Source organism: Phacochoerus africanus, chromosome 2 (assembly GCF_016906955.1).
Source record: "Phacochoerus africanus isolate WHEZ1 chromosome 2, ROS_Pafr_v1, whole genome shotgun sequence".
Lineage (NCBI taxonomy): Eukaryota > Metazoa > Chordata > Mammalia > Artiodactyla > Suidae > Phacochoerus > Phacochoerus africanus.
The window spans coordinates 243934527-243960961 of record NC_062545.1 but is presented as its reverse complement, the minus strand read 5'-3'; the positions used below and the strand labels follow the sequence as shown (position 1 = coordinate 243960961).

The 26435-nt window shown below is 39.0% G+C and overlaps 1 protein-coding gene across 5 annotated transcripts in view; it reads right to left on the bottom strand.

Moving 5' to 3' along the window:
* The window catches only part of INVS (inversin), a 166181-nt gene that overhangs the window by 55991 nt on the left and 83755 nt on the right, over positions 1 to 26435 (bottom strand). For all 5 annotated transcript variants that reach the window (XR_007133271.1, XM_047768041.1, XM_047768043.1 and 2 more), the window contains 6 exons: positions 25956 to 26065; positions 22376 to 22547; positions 15667 to 15822; positions 15054 to 15283; positions 10057 to 10163; positions 3833 to 4045 (listed from right to left, as the gene is read on the bottom strand). Coding sequence is in view for 4 of the 5 variants with exons in the window: in XM_047768041.1 (XP_047623997.1) it covers positions 3833 to 4045; positions 10057 to 10163; positions 15054 to 15283; positions 15667 to 15822; positions 22376 to 22547; positions 25956 to 26065 (988 nt within the window). In the remaining variant the exon portion in view is untranslated. The remainder of the gene's footprint in view (positions 1 to 3832; positions 4046 to 10056; positions 10164 to 15053; positions 15284 to 15666; positions 15823 to 22375; positions 22548 to 25955; positions 26066 to 26435) is intronic.

Here is a 26435-nt window from a genome sequence, read left to right as displayed (position 1 = left end):
TCTTAAAAAACATGCCTTAGAAAATATGACTAAAACTCTCTCTTCCAATTTTTCTATCAGTAAAATAGAAATCACTCTAAGTTAATCAGCTCCTTTCACATCCTTACATTAAGGAAGGTGATTTCTGCCATCCTATCATGAGGAACTGAGAAAGGTATGTGAAGTAACAGGATGTGCCTGGGCCACGTTAGTCACTGAGGCAGCAGCAGTAAAGACTGAATCTAATATTCTGATTTCTGTTTCTCAAAACCAAAACTAAAACCAAAATTAAACACTGACTCAGATTTTTAGAAATAACTTTTGAGAAATAAAATTAAGACAAATTAAATCAATTTCTTTTTTTTTTTTTGTCTTTTTGCTATTTCTTGGGCCGCTCCCGCGGCATATGGAGGTTCCCAGGCTAGGGGTCGAATTGGAGCCTACGCCAGAGCCACAGCAACTTGCGGGATCCGAGCCGCGTCTGCGACCTACACCACAGTTCACGGCAACGCCAGATCCTTAACCCACTGAGCAAGGGCAGGGACCGAACCCGCAACCTCATGGTTCCTAGTCGGATTCATTAACCACTGCGCCACGGCAGGAACTCCAAATTAAATCAATTTCTCCTCCATTTAAATATTTCTCTTGGAGGCTTTCCTGTCATGGCTCAGTGGAAACGCATCTGACTAGCATCCATGAGGATGCAGATTCGATCCCTGGCCTTGCTTGGTGGCTAAGGATCTGGTGTTGCCATGGGTATGGTATAGGTCGCAGACACAGCTCAGATCTGGCATTGCTGTGGCTGTGGTGCAGGCAGCTACAGCTCCAATTTGATCCCTCGTCTGGGAACCTCCATATGCCATGGGTATGGCCCTAAAAAGATACACACACACACAAAAAATACTTGTCTTGAAGTTCTATGCTACAAAGACTGTAGGAAGTGATGGTTAAAGTATAAACAACTTGTTTATTCCAAATAATGAAGACCAATGAAGGAAAGATTGTGACTGAGGAAAATAAAGGAGATTAACATGTTTTAGTTTTGGCAATTTCAATTATAGCAGTAAGCACAACTCCCATTTAAAAGTGTTTTTAAGAGATGAATTGGGTGCTTGGGATTAATGTATACACACTACAATGAATAAAACAGATAATCAACAAGGACCTACTCCACAGCACAGGGAAGTCTACTCACTACTCTGTAATAACCTATATGGAAAAAGAATGTGAAAAAGAATGGGTATATGTATATGTATAACCGAATCACCCTTCTACATACCTTAAACTAACACAACATTGTAAATCAACTATCCTTGAATGTAAAATAAAAATTCAATTAAAAAATGTTTTAAAAAAATCATTTCAGGAGTTCCCTCCAATGGTGCAGTGGGTTAAGAATCCAATTGCATTGGCTTGGGTTGCTGTGGAGATGCAGGTTCAATCCCTGGCCTGGCTCAGTGGGTTAAAGGAGGCAGCATTACTACAGTGATGGCACAGGTCACAGCTGTAGTTCGGATTCAACCCTGGTCCGGGAACTTCCATATGCCGTGTGTGCAGCCATAAATTAAAAAAAAAAAAATATCCATTTCAGAGGCTAAGAATTAAGAACAAAGAGGACGTGTCTTCCACAACAGAGAAACTAAATCAGGATAACAACTGAAAGGGTAGAAGATGGAGGTTGGACCAGATAGATGTTTCCTAAATCTCCATGTCAGTTCAAACCCGCCAGGCTTGGAGTTACGAGGGGCCATGTTAGGGGAAAAAATATCACAGACTACTACTCTATTTAAGCCCAGCGTTATTTGAATAGATCTTCCGACAAGTGCATTTTGAATTCCCTGCTCTATACTGACTTGGAACTCCTGGCCCCAGGCATACAGCCTCTGGGCAGCGTCACAGGCAAAGGAGAGAAAGAGGAGGCTGAGATTAGTCGTGGTGGAGACGGAGGTTTCCAAAGAACTGGGAGGGGTGCCTAGAAATCAACTGGTCTAGTCTATCATGTTTTACAGATGAAGAAACTGAAGCCCAGAGAAAGAAATGCTGTGCTCTGCTTATTGCAAGTAAACACCAAAGGCTAGGTGTGAACTCAGGTCTCCTTGCCACTCTCCCACCTTCTACTCCACTGGAAAGACAGTCTGGCGGGGGTGGGGGGGGAGTGCGCAGGAGGACTCCAGGGCCCCTCTCTCGGATAATGTAGTGGAACGCATCTGGATCAGTACTCCTCTGGGAGGAAAAAGTCAGTCACGCTGCTTTGTAGAGTCTCATCTCGTATGTGGGTAAATAGGACTCCAAATTCTGAAGACAGATTCTCACACATTAAAGTGGAGTTTACGGAAACATCAGTAGTTGGAAATACAATATTCCTTCCCTTGCAGGGTATATTTACTTGCAATTCAGGGTAATTTGTTATATTATTACCCACTTACAGTTGTCATTCACATGCAGAGAACTTTTATGAGAAGGCTGCAAAAAGCGACATGTGGAGGCTTTGGGTTCATGCTAGAATCTTTGGTAAAAGTGAAGAGAAGAGAGCCTCATTAAGAAAAGATAGCAGGAGTTCCCGTCGTGGGGCAGTGGTTGGTGAATCCGACTACGAGCCATGAGGCTGAGGGTTCGATCCCTGCCCTTGCTCAGTGGGCTAGGGATTCGGCATTGCTGTGAGCTGTGGTATGGGTCACAGACACGGCTTGGATCCCCCTTTGCTGTGGCTGTGGTGTAGGCTGGTGGCTACAGCTCCAATTAGACCCATAGCCTGGGAACTTCCATATGCTGCAGTAGCAGCCCAAGAAATGGCAAAAAGATGGAAAAAAAAAAAAAGAAAAAAAGACTGCAAAATAATATTTCCTAGGATGCTACCTACTTCGGTAGCTTCAGAGTCACCAAAAATGGTGCATTTTTGTCAATCTCGTCTACCGAGGGCTGACATAATGGTTAATGTTCCAGTATATACTGGTATTTAACTCTCACTAACATGGTTTACCCTGCCTTTTTTTATCATTATTTTAACTATTAACTATTATCCTTTCACTTCCCCCTTGTGGGCAAGATATGGTAGGATTCAAGAGTTGGAAGGACTCAAGATCTGGAAACATTCAAGATACAGCCAGGAATTTATGCCTCTGGGATCTGCCTGTCATCTGCATCTTTATCCTCAGAGGTTTTGGTATTGTATCTGCTAATGCAATATTCTCTTGCTATTTAAAATACCCAACATGAATATCAAAGAAAAGGCAAAACAAAACATAATCTAAAATCAATCACTTATGGTAAAATAATCACAATGTGTAATAGGCACATCAACCAAAAACGTGTGAGGTCCTCGAAGACGTACTTTACTTGTAGTTACTATTTTCTACTTAGGCTCAAGCCAAGCGTTTTGTATGTGTGGTAAGAATTCAATCCATATTTCTCAACTAAAGTATTTTATTTAGTACAGATTTATTAATCAAATCAAAACTAGACTTGGATTAGTCTAGCGAAAGTAGGCTAGATATTGGTGTAAGGAAAGGCAGGAAAAGTGAGAAGGCCAGTTACCCCTTTGTTAAAGCTTACTGTAGGTAGCGCCCCCACCCTCCAATTCTTTGCCATGGGTGGGTGTGGCAGTGATCTGTCCCCGGGTTAGAACACCAAGGACTAACCTAGAGGAATAGCCACCAAGTAGAGCAGTCTTTATCCTTCCTGTTAACCTCAGTCCTCTGAAGGACTGATAGAACGGAAGGGGGAAGGTAACGTGGGTACAAGGCTCACAATTATTTCTGATCCTCTCCTGATTCTCCTGGCCACTCCCACCACTGTACCTGCTTCCCTGCTGACTCTGCGTTGTGAGAACACAATCTCTAGAGCTCACACTTACTTGGCAGCAGCGTCTTTTCTCAACTGCTCATGCTTCATGAGGAGATTTTTCCGGTCTCGGAAAGCTTTTCTGACCTTGTACCCTTTGTAGACGGCCTGGATTTTGAAGGCTGCGATGTCCTGTATAGCTGCGATGGACAGGGCCCCGTGTTCCAACATGAACTGGATCACTTCATGGCGCTCACCAAGCAATGCATAATCAAGGGGAGTGTACCTGAGGCAGGGAGATTTTTTTTTTTAAGTGTTGGTATGTAATTTAAGGCACAGTTAAACTGGCAGTAGTATGCAGCAGAAGGAAACTTCATTCTAAGATGTGCAATATTCCTCAGGCAAAGCTATCTTCTTACTCCAGGGCTGTTCCTCTTTTCTCTGAGAGGCACAAAACAAGGGTGAAGCTGGGGTCAGGTGCTCTGTGCTGCTGACAATGTCTATTCCTGAGTTTTGCTCACTTTCTCATAAACTGGGGTCTGTGAGAACACATGATCAGTTTTCCTCTTTCCCACATTCCAAATAATTCCTACCTGAAAAAGTATTGCAAATAATATGCTGTGAGGTTCACAAGTCTGAGCCCGTGATTATGGATAGTTAATGCTTATGAGGTGAAAAACATACCGCCAAATGGACAATTTTAGTATCTAAGGAGGATGGCTCTTTAAATCACTGCAGAAAAGATGGATTATTAAATAGTGCTTAGGACAACTGGGTAGCCATCTAGAAAAAGAAAAGACTCTTACATCACATTTCATTTCAAAATGAATTCTGGATGAAGCAAAGAGCCAAATATTGAAAAAAGAAACCATGAAAATATTAGAAGAAATTATGGAAGATTTTAAAAAATATTAGAGTGGGAAGTTTTTTTCTAAAATAAGATACAGAACTCAGAAATCTTCATTTTTATGTATCTTAAGATAAATATAGCTACATAACAATAACAAATAATTACAGGGCCAAAAACACCAATAAAGATAAAAGATAGCTCCTCAAAAAGGAAATACTAATGGCTCCTAACATAAAAATATGTTCAACCTCACTCATTTAAGAGAAATACAATTTAAGACTAATGGGAGTGAGTACTTCAGTCTAATGATCAGCTTAGCAAAGATCAGGAAGTTTAATAACACACTGTGCTGCCAAGGATGGAGGGGGATAGGCTCTCGATATACTACTTCGATCTTTACGGAGAACAGTTTGGCAATATCTGTCAGAATTATTCATGCATATTCCCTTCAACAGAGCCAATTCACTTACAGGCATCTGTCCTATAGATCTGCTCTCCTGTGTGAAATGCTTTATGTACAAGGATAGACATAGAAGTGCACTTTGAAATAATAAAGCAACAGAAACAACCTCAATTCCATCAACAGAGGACTGGTTAAGGAGTTGCCTTTGTGGCTCAGTGGGTTAAGAACCCAACATAGTGTCCGTGAGGATGCAGTTCAAATCCTGGCCTCACTCAGTGGGTTAAGGGTCTGGCACTGCCACAAATTGCACTGTAGGTCACAGATACGACTCATCTATGGTGTTGCTGTTGCTGTTGGAGTAGGCCAGAAGCTGCAGCTCCAATTCGACCCCTAGACTGTGGAAATTTCCATATGCCGCAGGTATGGCCATAAAAACAACAACAACTGGAGTTCCCAACGTGGCGCAGCAGAAACGAATCCAACTAGGAACCATGCGAGGTTGCGGGTTCGATTGTTGGCCTCGCTCAGTGGGTTAAAGATCCAGCGTTGCCGTGAGCTGTGGTGTAGGTTGCAGACATGGCTCAGATCTGGCATTGCTGTGGCTCTGATGTAGGCAGGTAGCTACAGCTCTGATTAGACCCCTAGCCTGGGGATTTCCATATGCCATGGGTGCGGCCCTCAAAAGACAAACAATGACAACAACAATACCCCTGAGGACTAGTTAAATAAAACACAGACCATCCATGTAATACAGACATCTGTATAATGCAGGCCTTACTGTGGCATATGAATAAATAAGGTATAATTTCCAGGATGACTTGTTCAATGGAATACAAAAAAGAAACAGAACAGTATTATTATGTGCTCCATTGATAGAAAAAGAATATATCCCTGTGTGTTCATCTATATAAATTATATCTCTAGACGTTTCCCAAGAGACAGGTGACAGTGATGGCTCTGGAGAGGAAGCTAGTTGTCTTGGAGACAAGGATAGGAGGGATATTTAGTTTCACTGAATGCCCTCTTATGCCTTTTAAGTGTGGTACACTGTGCATACTTTTTTTGGGATAAATACATTATTTTAAAAAGATGGGTGTTATTGTCAAATAGTTATGTATTTGAATCTTAGTTGACTACTTTTCTAGATGTGTGATTTTAGGCAGAATCCTTTAAAAAATATATTTTCTCTATTTTTGGTACTATAAAACAAATTGAATAAAAACACAGAAGAAAATAACAGTTATCTATACTCCCACTTTCAGAATTAACCCCTGTTAATATCCTAGCAAATATGCTTTCATTTTTCAAAGAAAAATGACTACAGTGAAAAAAGGACACACAGATTAGGAACTCAAACAATGCAAAAAGTGCAAAAGTTGAAGTAAAAAAACCACCCTATATTCTACATCCAACAATGGTAATGATGACTGTCACTTCCTAACCAACTTCCTCGGTGTTTCTAAGCCCCACCTTTCCTCAACACAGACATGGCATGAGGAGAGAATGAAACACTGAATGTGAAGATGGCAGCAGTAGGAAGGAAGCAGTTAATTAATGCCATTGTTGTTACTACAGGGCATGCACTGCAGTGTCGTCAGTGATACCACAGCCGCCTGTCACAAATATTATTTGCATAGGGCCCAAACTAGTATGTGGGACCAGTGGACCTTGATCCAATTCCTCTCTGGGTGATTGTCACTGAACCACTGCAGTCAAAGGTGCTGAGAGGAACTAGCTGAGGGATGAGGTGGAAAAATGATGATTATTAGACACAAAATCATCCTGTGATTACAGAAAAGAAATTCTTTCTCTTCAAAACTCACCAACCAGTCACAGTAAAATATAAAAAGAAGATTTCAATAAAAGCAAAGGGTGACTTGATCACTTCAGTAAGGAAACTGTAAATTCAGAAGGAAGTCTTAAATGTCAAAAATGTCTTTGTTTTTTGTTTTTTTTAACAATTGGTTTATTCAAATTACAGTTCTCAGTCAATTTTTGATTCAGGGAGACATGATCCAAATATCTAGCAAGGTTTTAAGGTTGAAGTCTATGCCTACTGTTTAAGCAACTGACCATATTGTGACTATTACTATCGAATCTTTCTTCACCCCAAACTCAATTTAGAAACATTCGAGTGCTGTGCATATTCCCATCTATGTCAGAGTATGGCTGTCAGATAGTTATTGACTGAAAGCCAGCAGTAGTTGGCAAAAATTATGTCTATGCAGTGCACATCAAGTGGTTTGTGTCAATGCATGTGAAGTAAAAATTAGCACTACATTGATGGTAACCAGTCAAGAAACAATGTGGATAAAGACAAGAGACAAGATACAATTGGACTTGCCATGTGGGAATGGTCTGATGGAATGAGTAGAATGCCTAAACTAGAATGTCAATAAACATAAAAGGCAGTGCCAAGTTCTGACATTTGTACATCAAGGTGCATTGCTGATGAAACATTAAAGGAGACTGGGATATTGCCACTGTCTCTTTTCATCTATACACTGGCAAGTACAGTTAGAAGGATTTTCCCTTTGGCCCTTTGGTCTGTAATTAACATATATTACTCCAGGAGGCAGTAATCACCTTAATTCATGCACTTATCTGGTCTGAAATTCCAGGTTTAGCACACAAATGGGAAGTGAATTACAAAAAAATTTTTTATTGTTTCATAAAAAAAGGCAGTCAGGTATATCCTTTATAGAAATATATCACTAATTCTTAGAATGCTTAAAATTCCCAATCTTCCTCTCTTTTTTTTAGGGCATCAAAGGGAGAAACCTCAGCACCCTCATACATCTGCTTTAATGTCAAAACATCAGCCTTAAGGATTCTGCTTGGCTTTTCCAGTTTCGTTAAATGTCCGAATGCCTAAATCTTCACCTTTTTTGTTTTGTAACTGTTTGACTATAATAGAAAGGGTGAGTTCTTTATATAATCACTCTCAAAGTAAGGCATACCAGTCTACTTTACCTAAGTCTGCATGCAGTTTAAGAATTCTAGAATTTTCTGGGAGTTCCTGTTGTGGCGCAGCAGAAACAAATCTGATTAGTATCCATGAGGATGCAGGTTTGGTCCCTGGCCTTCTGGGTGGTTAAAGATCTGGCATTGCCATGAGCTGTGGTGCAGGTTGCAGACACAGCTCAGATCTAGTGTTGCTGTGGCTGTGGCAGAGGCAGGCAGCTGTAGCTCTGATTCGACCTGGGAGTTTCCATATGCTGTGGGTGTGGCCCTAAAAAAGCAAAAAAAAAAAAAAAATCTAGAAGTTTCTAATGTAGGTATGAAGCAAGGTAATGCTACTGGGAGCCTGAAAACACCAATTTGATAATTCAACAGTTATTTACTGAGCATCAACTTCATGAAAGGCACTTTGTGAGCAATACAGAGATGACCAGGATCTTCAAGAGTTCTCCACTGACGGGGAAGACAGATTACATAAAACATGTAGAGGAGGACACTGTTTGGGACACATGACTGTGGCATCAGAACAATATTCTGAGATGAGACTGCAGGAAGAATTACATAATAAACAGTTATATTAGCGATATGATTTAGAAAGCCTACTCTGGAAGGCAATGAATTGAAGGAGGGAAAGATCAAAGGAAGGAAAACAAGTGAGGAGGCATTGTGATCATCTCAGAAAGAGTCAAAGAGGGCAAGAATTAGACAATGGTGCAGGCTGTGAAGTGGAGATGACAGTGTGAACCAAGGACAGATACTGGGTCTGAAATCGAGAGTGAGCGCTCACCGGCACTCTGGTAAGTGTTGAAACCTCAGTGGACTGTTGAGTTGCCACAGGAGATAGCCTGAGAGAAGGGATCCAGTCCTTAAAGACTTTATATTTAAAAAATTAAAAATGGCACAGAAGCCAAAAGAAATGGAGAAGGAGCAGACATAATGAGAAGAGGATGGGGGAAAGTACACTGTTGTAGAAGCTTAGAGAGGATAGTCTCAATAAGGTAAAGAAGATGGTCACTAGGACCAGGTAATGCACAAAGGCTAATTAGGGTGGGCAAAGAAGATATCATATGATTTGCCAACTAGGAATTTGTCAGTGACCATTCGGATACAGACCTCAGCCTAAATGTGGGGGATGGAAGCCAGAATGCAAAGGCATGAATGGTGACTATGAGGAAATGGAGACAATGAAGGAAGACTTTACAGGCAAAGAAGACAAGCTTCAGAAAAAAAGAGAACTGGAAAATAACAGATGGAGAGTATAACGAATGAGGAAAGGTTTTGAAATACATGGGAAAGATGAAGGGGTAGCTTCATGTTTCCTGCAAGACAGTGGGCCTTGTGAAAGTGCCTCTTTGTCTACAAAGTTTCCCACCTCCTAACAAAAAGAAAGTGCTGTCTTAACCGCCAAAAGGATGGGGATGATGTCATAGCAGGGGCCATTTTAGTCAGAGCTTCCATGAACAATGAAAACTAAAGCACAGACCCAGGCTGGGGGAACTGCAGTGTGGAAATTTGATTGCCATCTTAGTTATTACCTACAAATCACTAGAATCTTCTTGATGCATGACCCCCAAGAATCTTTCTGCCTAGATGTCACAGTGTCTAGTCCTATTTATTGGGCCTAACTCTGTGGAGTTCATATTATTCAAGTAATCTGTATTTAGATTAAAATCCCAAACTTTTGCCTTAATTTGTCCTTACTTTTTCATGCTACATGATAATATCCTCTTCACCAAGAGAAACTTCGTGAGTATATAGGGCATTCCACTGGCCTAACCAAATTCCTATTCCTGGGCAGTCAGGATTTCCCTGATTTTATTCTATCCATAAGGCAGAAGAAGGCCTAAGATACCTCATCTGGAAAATGTAGCTTGACTACATAATATCTAAAATTCCGAATAGCTTTAAAACCTCAAGATTCTAAATCAACACTGCATGTTCCTTTTTCTGGTTCAGGATTTCTTAGTGTATAATTTCTTTATGAATATACTTATTATTTCTGAGCCAGTATTGAAACTTGAGATTTTTAATATGGCATAAAGCAAGTGAGATGAACAACACACTATTTTTATCAACAGCTTACCTCTCTTCATTGTTTTCCATCTGATTAGGGAAAGCAGCAAAGTCTAAGAGTAATTTAATGGCATCAAGGTATCCATTGTTACAGGACCAGTGCAAAGCTGTTCTTCCCTACAAGCATAAACAAAAACCTTTCAATGTCTGAAAAAAAAAGGCATGAAGCATTGCTAGATATAAAAAGGGATAGTTCATAGTGTTAAAGGAGTCAAAAGGAAGACATCATAATCCTAACACAACATAATCCTACGTCCTATATGCATCTAACAGCATAGCTTCTAAGTACACAGAATGAAAACTAACAACATTGAAGGGGGAGAGATGGTAAAAACCATCACCACTGGGAGATTTTTAACCTATCTTTTACAATAGCTGATGAAACAAATAGATAAAAAATACAGAAGGTGTGAACAATATAATGTAAAATTTGAACTAAGTGATATGTATATAAAACATTGCATCAAACAATGACAAAATTAGTACTCTTTTCAAGTGTACATAGAACATTTACCAAAATCAACCATATGCTGAAAATAAAGAAAGCCCTGAAAGATTTTGAAATATTAAAACAATTCAGAGTATTTTTTTTTTGTCTTTTTGCTATTTCTTTGGGCCGCTCCCTCGGCATATGGAGGTTCCCAGGCTAGGGGTCGAATCGGAGCTGTAGCCACTGGCCTATGCCAGAGCCACAGCAACACAGGATCTGAGCCGCGTCTGCAACCTACACCACAGCTCACGGCAACGCCAGATCGTTAACCCACTGAGCAGGGGCAGGGACCCAACCCGCAACCTCATGGTTCCTAGTCAGATTCGTGAACCACTGCGCCACGACGGGAACTCCCAGAGTATGTTTTTTGACCACAGTAAAATTTAAGCTACAAATGAATGTGGTAGGCTGAATAAGGCACTCCCTTATCTGCATCCTAATCTCTGGAATCTGTAGCTACATTATATTATATGGAGAGGGGAAAATTAGATGGAATTGAGGTTGCTAATCAGCAGACCTTGAGCTGGGAAGATTATCCTGGGTCATCCAGACAGGCCCACTGTAATCACTAAGGTCCCAAAGTGAAAGACGGAGTCAGAAGTGTGAATGTCAGAGTGATGCAGTGTGAGAAAGAATCAGCCAGTCATTGCTGGCTCTGAAGATGGAGCAATGAGGCCATAAGTCACAGAATGAGGGCAGCATCTAGGAGTAAGAAAAGTCAAGGAAACAGATTCCCCCCAGACCTTCCAAAAAGAGAAAAGTCCTGCCAACACTATGATTTTTATCCCAGTGAGACACATTTTGGACTGACATTCAGAACAGTAAGATAATAAATTTGTGTTGTTATAAGACACTAAGTTTGTAGAAATTTGTTACAGTAGCAATAGGAAAACTAATAAAACCAATAACAAAAAGTTAATGCCTAACTGCCTGAAAATTAAACAATACACTTCTAAATTATCTATGGGTCAAATAATAAATCAAAATAGAAATTAGACAATGTTTGAGTTGAATGATAGTGATGGCACAATTTATCCAAATTTGTAGGGTACAGCTAAAGCATTGCTTAGAATAAGAAGCATGCTTAAATACATATGTTAAAAAACTTCAATGATTTAAACTTTCATCAAAAGCATCTTTTTTTGGGGGTTCCTGTCTTGGCTCAGCAGAAACGAATCTGACTCGCATCCATGAGGATGCAGGTTTGATCCCTGGCCTTGCTCAATGGGTTAAGGATGTGGCATTGCCATGAAGTGTGGTGTAGGTTTCAGACATGGCTTGGATCCTGCGTTGCTGTGGCTGTGGTATAGGCCAGCAGCTACAGCTCTGATTTGACCCCTAGCCTGGGAACCTCCATATGCTGCATGTGTGGCTCTAAAAGACAAAAAACAAAACAAAACAAAAAAACTTTTTTTTCTCTTTCTTTTTTTGGCTGCCCCATGGCATATGGAGTTTCTGCGCCAGGGATCAGATCCTAGACAAAAGTGCAACCTAAGTCACAGCTGCACCGACGCCAGACCATTAACCCATTGAGCTGGGCCAGGGATTGAACCTGTGATCCAGCACTTCCAAGATAATACTGATCCCATTGCACCACAGTGGGAAGTCAAAAGAATCTTTTAAAAAATATTAAATTAAACCTGAGGAAAATGGTGGCAGGAAAAAATTAAGAGAAGAGTAAATACCAGTAAAATACCAGTAAAATTAAGAGAAGAGTAAATACCAGTAAAATATAGAAAATTTAAATACAAAATATAGAAAAATTTAAAAGGGAGTTCCCATCGTGGCGCAGTGGTTAACGAATCCAACTAGGAACAATGAGGTTGCAGGTTTGATCTCTGGCCTTGCTCAGTGGGTTAAGGATCCGGTGTTGCCATGAGCTGTGGTGTAGGTTGCATGCAGCTCGGATGCTGTGTTGCTGTGGCTCTGGCGTAGGCTGGCAGCTACAGCTCTGATGAGACCCCTAGCCTGGGAATCTCCATGTGCCACGGGAGCAGCCCAAGAAATGGCAAAAAGACAAAAAGACAAAAAAAAAAAAAAAGAAAGAAAAGAAAAATTTAAAAGATAGGAGTCCCTGGAAAAGATGAATAAGCAAGACTGAAGCTTTTTTAAAAAATGAAAGAGATAACCTGCACTACAACTACATGGAATGACTAAGAGGAAATCATCATAGGCTCTACAGACATAAAGTATAAAAGAGAATATATGATAAACTTTATGTAAACACATTTGACATTTTTAACCAAATGGATAAATTTTTCCAAATATGCAACTTACCAAAGCTGAAAGGAAAATAATTAGAAAATCTGAATAGTCTTGTAATTATTAATGAAGTTGAATAATTAACAACCTTTGCACAGAGAAAATTCCCAGACCAGGTGATTTCAGCAGAAAATTCTTCCAAGCATTGAAGGAAGAAGTAATACCAATCTTACACAAATTCTTTAGGAGAATACGAAAAGAGGGAACTACTCCCTAACTGTTTTTATAAGATCAGCATAACCTTGCTAAAACAAACAAACAACTTGAAAATATAATACTAGAAAGAAAAATTATACGTCAAGCTTTCTCATGAACAAAGATGCAAAATCTCTCTCTCTCTCTTTTTTTTTTTTGGCTGCACCCCTGGCATGTGGAAGTTCCTGGGCCAGGGATCAAACTGGAGGCACAGCAGTGACAACACAGTCCATAACTGCTGGGTCACCAGAGAACTCCAGAAATCTTACAATATTAGCAAAGAAAATCTGGGGAGTTCCCGTGGTAGCTCAGGAGTAATGAACCCTTCTAGTATCTATAAGGATGTGGGTTCAATCCCTGGACCCGCTCAGTGGGTTAAGGATCCAGCACTGCCGTGAGGTGTGGTGTAGGTTGCAGAGGCGGCTCGGATCCCATGTTGCTGTGGCTGTGGTGTAGCCTGGAAGCTGCAGCTCCAATTTGACCCATAGCCTGGGAACCTCCAAATGCTATAGATGCATCCCTAAAAGGCAAAAAAAAAAAAAAAAAAACCAACCAAACAACAACAAAAAACCTATTTGTTTATCTAAAATATATCATAGGTGGGACAATATAATCAATTATAATTCATCATATTAATAGCAAAGAGTAGAAAAAAAATGATATGATGATGTTGATAGAGCAAAAATAGTATCTGATGAAAATGAAATAGCTAATTGTGATTTAGAAAAACTCTTAGCAACCAGAAGTATAAGGGAACCTATGGCAAACATCATATTCAATGGTGAAATATTTAGTTAAGGATGTCAACTATTACCAATTCTATTCAATACTGCATTGGAGGTCCTAGATAGTTCAACAAGGTAAGACAAAGAAATGAAAGGCATAAGGATTGGAAGGAAAGAAAAGAATTTATTACTCATAGACAGAATTATTTTTATGTGGATAGTCCAAAACAATACACAAAAAAAACTAACAGAAGTGGGAAGTAGCTTACATAAGTAAAATACTACTTATGTAAGAACTGGAAACTTGTATAAAAAAATGTAAAAGGTACTACAAATTATAAAAGATCCATTTCTAATAATATAAGTACATGGACTATACTGTACATATTTTTCATTATGTGACTTTCACATATAATAATAACAATCTTGGTAAATACTTATTAAGTGAATTAATAGGGAATATATTGTCTGACCTGGAAAACATGCCAGTATTTTTAAAGAATTAAAGTAATTAAAGTAGCAAACAAATGTCAATATTGGCTAAGTTGAGAGAAGTAAATACATGTGCTATGAAGCTGAGGGAATAACAGAGTAACCTACATGTTTTAGTAATTGGTTTGACAGTATATACCAGGGCCTAGTCACAGTCATACACCATTGCTTACTTTGATTCAGTAATAATCTTACTTAGGTGAAGTTAGTCTAAGAGAATTACCCAAAAGAAAAAAGTTCAAGAAGTTAAATGCACAATGATTAATGCAATATGTTCTATAAATAATAAAAAAGTGTGCAGCAGTGGGAAGTTAATTATAAGTCTAGGTTACAGGCATAGTTTGGACCCTGACTCTACCCGACACACCCACCACTGCTGTCACCTTAGGGTAATTATTTAAGTTCCATAAACTTTTATTTCTGCATCTGTAAAACAAGAATAATAGTAGCTTCTTTGTTTTTTGGCTGCACCAAAGTGAAAAGATACTGGTGATACCGAGTGAAAAAATACTGGTGATAATTATAAGTGAACAAAACAAAATGTGCTTTGTAAAATCATATCATATATATATTTACATACATATATGCATATATCATGCATATAAATTTTATAACACTTATAAAACAACTCCCATTCTATATTATGACTTTGTTAAATTATACATGGATTTACAGACAAGGACTAGAAGAGAACATGGACAAATAAAGAGTATTTTTAATTGACATATTTGTGAGTGAGCTTTTCATTTGGTAAATTGTTGTTTTACTTAATTTTAATTGACAAAGAAGCAATACACCAAACACTTTGGAGCAAACAGTACAGAAAAGATCTAGAATTTCTACCTCTTTGTCTTGAATGTTAGGATCTGCGTTGTTTTCCATAAGCACTGCCATGCAGTTGATGTATCCCCCATATGCAGCGCACTGCAGCGGGGTTCTTCCTGCATAATCCTGCACATTTGGGTTGATCTTATTTTCTATCAATATCTGGCAGACATCAGCATTTCCCCCCAGCGCTGCCCAATGCAGAAGAGAATGCCCATCTTGGTCAACCAGATCTACCCTTGCTCCACCTGAACAGGCAAAAATAAAATGAAAATGTCTACTATAGAGAGCATTTGTTAAAAAGAAGTTTAAAAAAATATAACAACAGTCCTTTAAAAGCTTTATGCTTAGCAAAAAGCTTCCACATATATCACCTATAGTCAGGCAGGAATCCTAACCCTTTATCATGAAATGGGATGGAGGAATCAAGGAGGTGGAATGACCTTTCTAAAATCAAACAGCTACTAACAGGAGGAGCCAGGAACGGACTTCAAGTTTCCTGATGCCAGACTCTTCCCTCCAACCTTCTACCTGGGCAGCTCCCTGCCATGTAAAGCTGTATTTCAAAAGGCAAATGCAAGAAATCCCACCTTTGGAGAGTGACTTATTAGGAGCCCTTTTAATAACTAACCTTTAATAAGTGTCTGAATGACATCTTTGTGTCCCATCTCACAGGCACGGAAAAGTGGAGTATGTTTCATGACATCAGCAGCATCTACTTGAGCGTTATTTTCCAATAATAACTTCACAGTGCTGACATGGCCAGAAAGGGCAGCAGCATGCAAAGCTAAAGAGGAAGTGAAAGAAAGTGAAGAACTTTTAAATAACAACTTTATCTTTTAATTCTTCTAAATATGTATCTTTTCCTGTTTTGATTTTCCCATCATTTTGGCTAAATGCAATTTAATCTTCAGAATTTTCTGTTTTTCACTTTTATAGACTTCTATCTTCCTTTCTATTCATATGTATTACTCACACTTTTCTCCTTTCCTGTTACCTTTCCCATCTCACTGTTTTCTTCCTTTCCATCCTATTGGTCTGAAATGGTCTCTACGTCTCAGTTACTCGTTTATTAATAATCTTTTCCTTTTTCTAAGAGAATGAGAGAACAAAAAATGTCAAAGAGAAATGAGTTAAATGATGCAGGCAATTCTGACCACAAACCCACTCAAGTAGTAAATGCCCCTGAGGGACTGTGTGATGGGAGCCTTCAATTTCCTGTTCCTTCAGCTGGTTACTTGTACTATTCCTGCAGGTGGTCTGTGCACCTACATGGTACCGAGAGTGTGTGCATCTTACTGCACTGAGTGCATTTTTCATACAGCATGGCTCCAAATGCTAGCCAGCTATTCCCTTGGTGCCCAGTTTAAAAACAGCAATTCTTTTCAGCGATGGAATGTGATCTTCTCTCTGGTTAGGGTTTTTTGTTTGTTGGTTGGTTAGTTGGTCTTTTTAGGGCTGCACCCACGACATATGGAGGTTCCTAGGCTAGGGGTCCAATCATAGCTGTAACCGCCGGCCTATGCCAGAGCCACAGCAATGTGGGATCTGAGCCACATTTGCGACCTACACCACAGCTCACAGCAACACCAGATCCTTAACCCGCTGAGCAAGGCCAGGGATCAAACCTGAGTCCTCATGCTTGCTAGTTGGGTTCGCTAACCACTGAGCCAGAGGGCTTTGAAAAAGTAATTTTGACCATGTGTGAGTTTCATGTTATGCTGATCCCTGCCTATGCTATTCTACTCTAGTGTCTATGTCATGACTCATTAGATTACCCTCTAAATTCCTTCTAATTCTTCACTCTTTAAATTCTTCTGAATTTTTCAGGATAACTGTCAAGAGGCCTGGACCTTTCTCTCCAAGTATTATGACTGTATATTGCCTAGGACAATGTTGTTTTTCACAAAGTGTGATCCATAGGCCCAAACTGGGAAACCTATAAAATGTAGTTCCTAGGGATTGGTTGAGAAGCTAATGTGGGCTGGGTAATAATAATGCTGAGAATTCAGCAGGGAACAAAATAACTAAGGTTAAATTTTAGAAGCAGCAGCAAAACCAAACCAAACAAACAAAAACACTGACTCAATAAACATTTACGTATTACAGGGTGATGGATGGTAAAATTAAAGAAATAAGAAGTGTTTTAATATGTAGAATGACCAGGGGATTACTTTGATTGGTGGTTAGGGAAAGGCTTGCTAAGAGGCTGACATTTAAGTTGAGACTAAATCATAAAAAAAGAGAAAGCAAAGATCCCAAGGGAGAGTAGTCTGGGCAACATGAACAATTAAAACAAAGACTGGGATGAATCTATGTGTTTAAGGAAGATAAAGAAGCTGTGGCACAATGAGTGAGCGTGAGTTAAGTCAGAAAGGTAGAAAAGGCCAGATCATAAATGACCATACAAGTCAGAGTGATGGAAGACACTAAAGAGGTTTAAGTAGGTGAGTGATATTTGACTTATGCTTTAAAAAGATCACTCAAGCTGTTTTGAGAATGCATTGTAGTAAACTAGAATTTAAAGCATGGAGACCAGTTAACACTATTGCAGTAGACTGGGTAAAAATGGTGATGGCTTGGACTAGGGTGACAGGAGTAGAGATGGAAAGAAGCAGAAAGATTGAGAATGTATTTTGGAGGTAGAATCAACAGGACTTGACAGAATTCGATACAGGATCTCTATATAATCTGGGCATATCCCTAGTAATTCTTATGCATACTTGAGTTTGAAAAGCCTGACCTAAATGGCTCAATGTTAGTTTGGCCTAGACAAGATTCAGATTGGTGTAAGACTTCAAATATTTGAAGTATGTCATGTGCAAAATAACAGAGTTGAACATTCAGTTTGACAAATTTTGGCTCAGTATAAGGAAGAGCATCCAGCAGAATTAGATTAAGATGGAAGTAATGGGTTCACCATATTTGAGCTGTTCAACCAGAAACTGAAAGACAATGGGGAGACGCCTTTGGTGAAAAACATTGGTGAGAATGTTACAAGGCAGATCAAGGCATAATATATCTGTGAGAGTTCAGTGATTTTCACATTTAAAAACCTAAGAATTTTTTTTTTTTCTCCCACGTGGCCCTTTTTTTAGGGCCACACCCAAGGCATATGGAGGTTCCCAGGCTAGCGGTCGAATTAGAGCTGTAGCTGCTGGCCTACACCACAGTGAGAGCAATGCCAGATCCGAGCCATGTCTGTGACCCACACCACAGCTCACAGCAACGCCAGATCCTTAACCCACTGAGCAAGGCCAGGGATTGAACCTGTGTCCTCAGGGATACAAGTCAGATTCGTTTCTGCTGAGCCATGATGGGAACTACCCCAAGGGAAATTTTTAATAAAACACCCAACATATAACATAGTTAAGTAGGGGTAGAGGGTTACCCACTTAAGCAACCATATCCTTAGCAGCACTTCAGGTTCCTCTATAGGAATGTGTTATTCTGAAGTACATGGTTTGGAAAACCCTGGACTAGATTTAATTTTAAGGTACCTTTTTCTTTTTTGGCTTTTTAGGGCCACACCTGCAGAATATGGAAGTTCCCTGGCTACGGGTCCAATTGGAGCTGCAGCTACAGCTACACCATAGCCACAGCAATGCCAGATCCAAGCCGCATCTGCGACTTAACACCACAGCTCACGGTAATGCTGGATCCTTAACCCACTGAGTGAGGCCAGGAGCCTGCATAGTAGGTCGGGTTCATTTCCACTGAGTCACAACAGGAACTCCTTAAGGTACTTTTTTCTTTTTTTTTTTTTTTTTTTGGTCTTTTTGCCATTTCTTGGGCCGCTCCTGCAGCATATGGAGATTCCCAGGTTAGGGGTCAAATCGGAGCTGTAGCCACCAGCCTACACCAGAGCCACAGCAACGCGGGATCCGAGCCGCATCTGCAACCTACACCACAGCTCACGGCAAAGCCGGATCGTTAACCCACTGAGCAAGGGCAGGGACCAAACCCGCAACCTCATGGTTGCTAGTTGGATTCGTTAACCACTGTACCACGACGGGAACTCCCTTTAAGGTATTTTTAATGCTGAAATTCTACAGTCGTGTAATGTTGCATCAAGTACACAGCATATACTCTTCAAACAAATATTAATGTCAAATTTTTTAAAAACAGACAAAATTTTAATTAAGCAAAAGTTTGAATTAATGATTAAAGGAAATTCCCCATTTCTAATTTCATTTACTTTATTTAAAAATAATCTTAGGAGTTCCCGTCGTGGCGCAGTGGTTAACGAATCCAACTAGGAACCATGAGGTTGCGGGTTCGGTCCCTGCCCTTGCTCAGTGGGTTAACGATCCGGCATTGCCGTGAGCTGTGGTGTAGGTTGCAGATGCGGCTCGGATCCCGTGTTGCTGTGGCTCTGGCGTAGGCCGGTGGTTACAGCTCCAATTCAACCCCTAGCCTGGGAACCTCCATATGCCGCGGGAGCGGCCCAAGAAATAGCAACAACAACAACAACAACAACAACAACAACAACAACAAAGACAAAAGACAAAAAAAAATAATAATAATCTTAGACTACTGTTGTTGCTCCCTCTTTGAAAAAGTACCACACATTTTCATAGGAGCTTTAAAAATTATTTTTTGATAACTTTATATTATGGAAATTTTCAAACATATTCAAAAGTAAAGGTCCACTGAACTCAATATAGTCATTGCCTGGTATCAACAATTATCAACGCATGGCTAATTTGTTTCATCTAACTTCTATCCATTCCCCCCACTTCTGATTGTTTTGAAGAAAATTCCAGAGTCATATCCTTCTATCTGTGACTATCTTAGTATGTCTGAAAGACAAGGATTCTTTTTAAAATACAACCACTGTGTCAGTCTGAGTCCAATCAAGAGACAGAAACCACACTCACACTAGACACTTTAACAGAGAGATTTCAAGATAAAGAATTGTTAGCTTTGTCCTAAAGAACTAAAAAAGCAAAAAGGGAACACTAAGGTATCACACAGAGGCAGTAAATGCAGAAAACAGCTAGCTCCCCTGAGACCAAGGGAACAAAAAGAAGAAGAGGATGGAATTATTAAGACTTCAAAAGCTTAGAAGAGGCACCCTGCAGAACTGAAACTCAGAGCTCTGAGGAGGGGCTCTGCTTAGGCTGTTGCTGCTATCTCCGAGGAGGGTGCTCTTTGGCTGGTACTATGAGGGTCAGAAAAAGCAGAGTGAAATTAACTTGCTATTGGAATAAGCTGTCACTGCTCTGCTTGGTAATAAGATTTACTAGGGTAATACTGACAGGAACAGGAAACAAAAACAAGAATAGGAAGCAAACAGGAAGATGTAATCCCTCATTCCTCTTCCAGCTTTCCAGTCTCCCTGTACTGCCCGCTATAGGCTGACTCCCCTGCTGGCAAAGGGAGAATGTGGTTTGCAGAATCCCAGCCATGGCAATGCAAAGAAAAGATAGTCCCACTTGATACCTAGAAAATATTAACAAAAGTTTTATAATATCAAAAATCCAGATAGTGTTCACATTTTCCTGATGGCCTATGGTTTTTTCCTAGTGTTAATGTATTTGAATCAAGATCCCCATATACTGCTATTGATAAGAACTCATTTTTAATTAAAGGAAAACAGCCCTTTACAGGGGTGATGTAGAGGAACACACTGGCATAGAAGAGAAATGTCAGGAAAATATCTCTGACATAGTAAAATCTCCTTAGGAAAAGAGCCCAGGGAATGAATGAATTTGAGAAGAATTTATGTCTCAATCCCAACTATGATGCACATCACAAAGACAACTTTGGTTAAGAGAACACAAGTATCCCAGCCCATACTTTATTAAAATACATGAAAAGTTAAACAAAAAGTTATGGTAGTGACAAAGATTATATACTAATAACAGTCTGACAAAAATTTTAAATGTTCTGACCATTTATAAACTCAGCGTCCTATTGTACAATACTCCTTAAGAAGCTTTAGGTCTACTATGAAGCTTTGATAAAGAACTAGCTTTGGGGAGTTCCCACTGTGGGCCAAGGACCCACTGTTTTCTCTGTGAGAATGTGGGTTTGATCCCTGGCCTTGCTCAGTGGGTTAAGGATCTGGCATTGCCACAAGCTGCATGTAGGTCACAGATGCAGCTTGGATCTGGTGTCGCCATGGCTGTGGCATAGGCCAGTAGCTGCAGCTTCAATTCAATCCCTAGCCCAGGAACTTCCACATGCCGCAGGTACAGCCATAAAAAGAAAAAAAAAATAAAAGAAACTTTTGGAAGTTAAACCCTTTAATCATAATTGATATTATCTCTTTTTAAACAATTGGAAGGTGTGATGGTCTAGGACAAGGGAGGGAGACATTAGGTGTCTCCATTCCCTCAGTCCCCCAAGTGCTGCATCAATAGTTCTGGTGAACAAGAAAGATCTTATCCAGGATAATAGGTAGGTGCAAATGGCTCTCATATGTTTTACAAATAAGAAAACATAACATTGAGAGGCAAATAGCTGAGGGTTCAGGGTTACTGTGCTGTTGTGTGATTTTTCTTTCTCTTTCTGACTTGCAATGTGGATATACAGGTATCCACTGACATCTGTGGGGGATTGGTTCCAGGAGTCCCCATGGATACCAAAATCTGAAGATGCTCAAGCCCCTTTATATAAGATGGTGCAGTACAATGAATACAAGTCAGTCCTCCACACCCACAGATGTGAAACTCTCAGATATGGAAGCTTGATGGCATTACAGAAGGAAGAGACCTCCAAGGTGACAATGAGTGTTTAAAAAACTTGCACTTCTCTTAGTATTCAACACAGAGTTAGAGGGCTCTCATATTACAAAAAGAGATTAAAGGAAGCACTTAGTAAGAGTTTTTGAAACTGTGAAATGTCTAGAGTCATAGGAGATTATCTCTAAAACGGGAGATTCGGGATGCAGCGGCGCTATCCAAAACTGAGAAGAGTATACATGGTAAATGAGACCGGACAGAACATAATTAGATGTGTGCATTCCTTAAAATATAATTCTAAATTTTTGAAAATACAGTTAATAACTACTCAATATGCATAGTTTTAAAGTACAGGTTGATGCTTTTTATGCAAAGATACATGATCAGAAGAGTTCCTGCACTCATGTCTAAAGAGCAATAAGACCAAGATTCACTTGGTAGAAGCATAGGCTAATTTAAGCAATAATACTTGGAAGAAATAAAGTCACTGAAGTGATATCCTGGCAACCTAACCTTAAAAAGTAAAGATGAAAGTCAAACAATGTTAGATTAGGAACCATGGTTTCAACTTACTATTTTACAAATGTTAGAGCACCACCTACACTTTGGAGCCTGGAGGAAAGCAAAATGAATATGTCTATAGATTCTTACCTGTGCCTCCATATTTATCTGCCATGTTAATGTCAATGTCAGATTTTAAATTCAGCATAGTCCTAAGGACATCATCACTGCCTTTCCCAGCAGCCCACATAAAGGATGTTCTCCCTTCAAGGTCTGAGTCATCTTTTACTGAAGGATGTTTTAGAAACACTTTAACTGTTTCCTGTAAGAAAACTTCATTTAAATTTTTAGACAACAGAGTGAGGGGCATTTTCTATGATAATAAAGCCAGAGTTACGACTTTCACTAAAAAGCAAAGTATTTTTTCCCTCTACTTTTGAATCAAATGAAATTATCTCTTTTATTAATGATAAAACTATAATTTCCACTGAAACTAACCATATTCTGTCCTTATATATTGGTTTTAGTCTTCATAGCACTTGAAAATTATAACCCCCTCATTCAACATTCTGATAACTGAGAATGATCATGTTTAAAAACTTAACTGCAGAGAAGGCCAATATATTCTCTCACTATGTGTTTTGTTATTGTTTTTTAAAATAGTTAATACATCTATTCAATAGTGATAGGTGGTTACTGAGAAATGTAGAGTTCGATTCCTTTAAACAAGTATTTATTCAGCAATTCCTACATTTAAGATCCTTCCTCTATGGGATCATACAAAAATTAGGACCCTTATTAATTCTAATAGTGCTTGACAATTTTCATGGAGGTTAATATTTATAGCATTTAAAATTGCATCTTTCCTCAAAACTCAGATGCTCACAAACTTTTAGGCAGGTCATAGGAACTTATGCTTGAATAGAAACAAAATAGTTTCAAAAAAAAATTTCTGGAGGCTGTTAGTTGGCTAAAAATTATAAAATGTTGATGCTTAATATTTTGAAGAAAGAAAAAGTTTAAGGGCTAATTTAATCCAGCTCCTTGTTTCACAGATGAAATTTAGGCTCAAGGTCATGAAAACATTGGTAGCAGATACTGGAGTAGAATCCAAGGTTAAATCACTGCATTCTTTCCACTGCTATACACAATGCTTCCTAGAGTTAACATGAATTGTTGAGCTGCTGGGATATTATAGCTTAGTGCTCAGAGGATCTATTTTATGTGTTTATTAAGTAGATTCGAATAAATAAATGAATTTTTAAAATGGTGATTTTTTTTGTTTTCTTTTAATAATTTGCAAACATTTCTTTGTTGAATACGTTTTCTTTTTTTTTTTTAGTGGTTTTCATTTTTTTTTTTTTGAATACGTTTTCTTATTAATGAATGTTTGCAAGGATGTTATGGGTCTTTCATTGTTTATGAATTTTTGTTTTTTTGTTTGTTTGGTCTGCACCTGTGGCATATGGAGGTTCCCAGGCTAGGGGACCAATCAGAGCTACAGCTGCTGGCCTACGCCGCAGCCACAGCAACGCCAGATCTGAGCCACATCTGCGACCTACACCATAGCTCACGGTAATGCGGGATCCTTAATCCACTGAGTGAGGCTGGGGATCAAACCCGAAACCTCATGGTTCCTAGTCAGATTCATTTCCACTGTGCCATGACAGGAACTCCTGTTTACGATGATTTTTTTTTTTTCAAGAGAATTACAACCTCTTGTGAGTTAATAGAATCTAAGGGATCAAGGGACTTGAAATTGAGCTTAGAAAATCTGCATAATTATTTAAAAAACTATTTCTGTAATTGGTATATTATCTACAGCAAGTGTTTCTTTTAATAAACATCTATAATGTTCTAGTATTCTTTCCTACTCCTCTTAGCATAGTTACTTAATTACTTGTTCTTGTACATATGTTAAATTTGGAGCCTAAAACCTGGGTTCAAGATCTTGGGCAAATCATTTAATCCCTTAGAACCTTAGTTTCCTCATTTGTAAATAGAAATACCATGTCTTTTCATAGGCCTGTGCTGGAATATGGACTGAATTCTGATTTTCATAGATTGACAAGACTAGGCCAATTGAATTTCTTATTTATTTGTAATAAGAATGAACTCCTCTTCAAAATCCTCTGTATTTTTCTGAGATCTTATATGACGGTTTATCAAAACTCTAGGTGATAAATAGACTAGATTTTTAGGAATGCCAGGAGGGAGGACTATAGCTATAGTGGCTCTGGGCACCAGAGAGAAAGAAAGGTGGGAAAAACCAGGTATTTTAGCAAGCCAAGTATTCAGTATATTCAATGGTGCATTTGGTGAGGTCAGGAAGATGGAATTATACTATGTTGAAGATGACATTCTTATAATTTAAAGAAACCAAGAGTTTCACTATGCACACCCATGTAGAAGGCATCAAAGACCATTATGACTGCTTTAATATGGGTCTCTTTGGATGCATCTCTAGTTCTTAGTAGCCGCTCATACCCAGGAAGCTGAAGCAGCCTAGACATTATTGTGCTGGCTGGAACAGGTGACATAATGGATAAGAAAGTGCTTTGTAAACTGTAAAGGGCAGTAAGGAAATAACTATATGATATCACTTACATCTGGAATCTAATACATGGCACAAATGAATCTTTCCACAGAAAGGAAACTCATGGACTTGGAGAACAGACTTGTGGTTGCCAAGGGGGAGGGGGAGGGAGTGGGATGGACTGAGAGCTGGGGGTTAATAAGTGTAATCTATTGCATTTGGAGTGGATAAGCAATGAGATCCTGCTGTATAGCACAGGGAACTAGATCTAGTCACTTGTGATGGAACATGATGGAGGGTAATGTGAGAAAAAGAATGCATATATATATGTGTGTGTGTGTGTGTGTGTGTGTGTGTGTGACTGCGTCACTTTGCTGTACAGTAGAAAACTGACAGAATACTGTAAACCAACTATAATGGAAAAAATAAAAAAAGAACTATTAATGATCATGAAAGGTGGGAAAAACCAGGATATACTAATAATTCATATTTTTTCTTCTCAGATATATAATAAAATTATTAGCACAAATAATAATAATGATGCAATCTATTTCTTGGGTAGTCTCTAGGCCAAGCATTACACTAGGCACTGGTCATAAGTTTTCTCTAATTCTTAGAGTAATCCTGAAGGAAAAGGTATAATTATTTTCATTTTTACATATGAAGAAAGAGCCTCAGTTAAGAAAATTGTATAAGGTCATGCTGCTAGCAAACTGCACAATCAGGATTTTACCTAAGGTCTGTCTAGTTCTAAAGCTTTGCCCACTACCTTCAGTACAATTACAGATTGCTAAACACTAAGCTGTCCTTAGTGCCTTACAATTAACAAAAAGATGAAGTATACTGACAGCAAGGCAAACTATTACACTAAATAATAAAACAAAAATTCTTTAAAACTTCACATGTGACTAACGACTTTATAAAAATTAATATTATCACCTGATTCACAGTGAATAGTATAAGCAATTATTAAAAAAATAACTGCAACACAAACACACAAATGAATACATGTAACAGTGAAATCTGAAAGTCAGTGGATTATATCAATGTCAATTTCCTGCTTATGACATTGTATTTACACTTTTGCAAGAAGTTATCAATGTAGTAAACTGAACCGGGGGTACATGGAATTTTGCTGTTTGCTTCTTACAACTCAACATTTAAAAAAAAAAGTAATTACGGTGATTTACTTACAGCAAAGTTACTCTGAGCTGCATAGTGCAAGGGTGTTGCTCCTTGGCTGTCAGATGGGATGGTTCCAGACTTATTTCTTTCTAAAAGGAGATGGACAATCTGTGCATGCCCTAAAAGCAGACACAAGGTAGTTATCACATAAAAGGACTAATTCATCTATAATCCATTTAAAGGAAAGGGGTGAGAAAAACCACTAGCACATAAACCAGCATTTAAATGGTTTTGGAATGGCGGCCCCCAGAACTGTCTCTCCTAACTTCTCACTGAAATACTATGATTGATGTGGCACAAAGGCAAAAGCTTACACTAAAATTTAACGCTTCAATCAGGAAGGAAATAACTAACTATCATTGCCAGATTGAGAAACAAACAAACAAACAAACCGTATCAGACATCGGCTCACTGCATTCCCTGGCTTCACCTTATAAAACTGCCTATAAAAAGGGAAGGAAGGTGCATTAGAAGTCAGTCCCTCTCAGT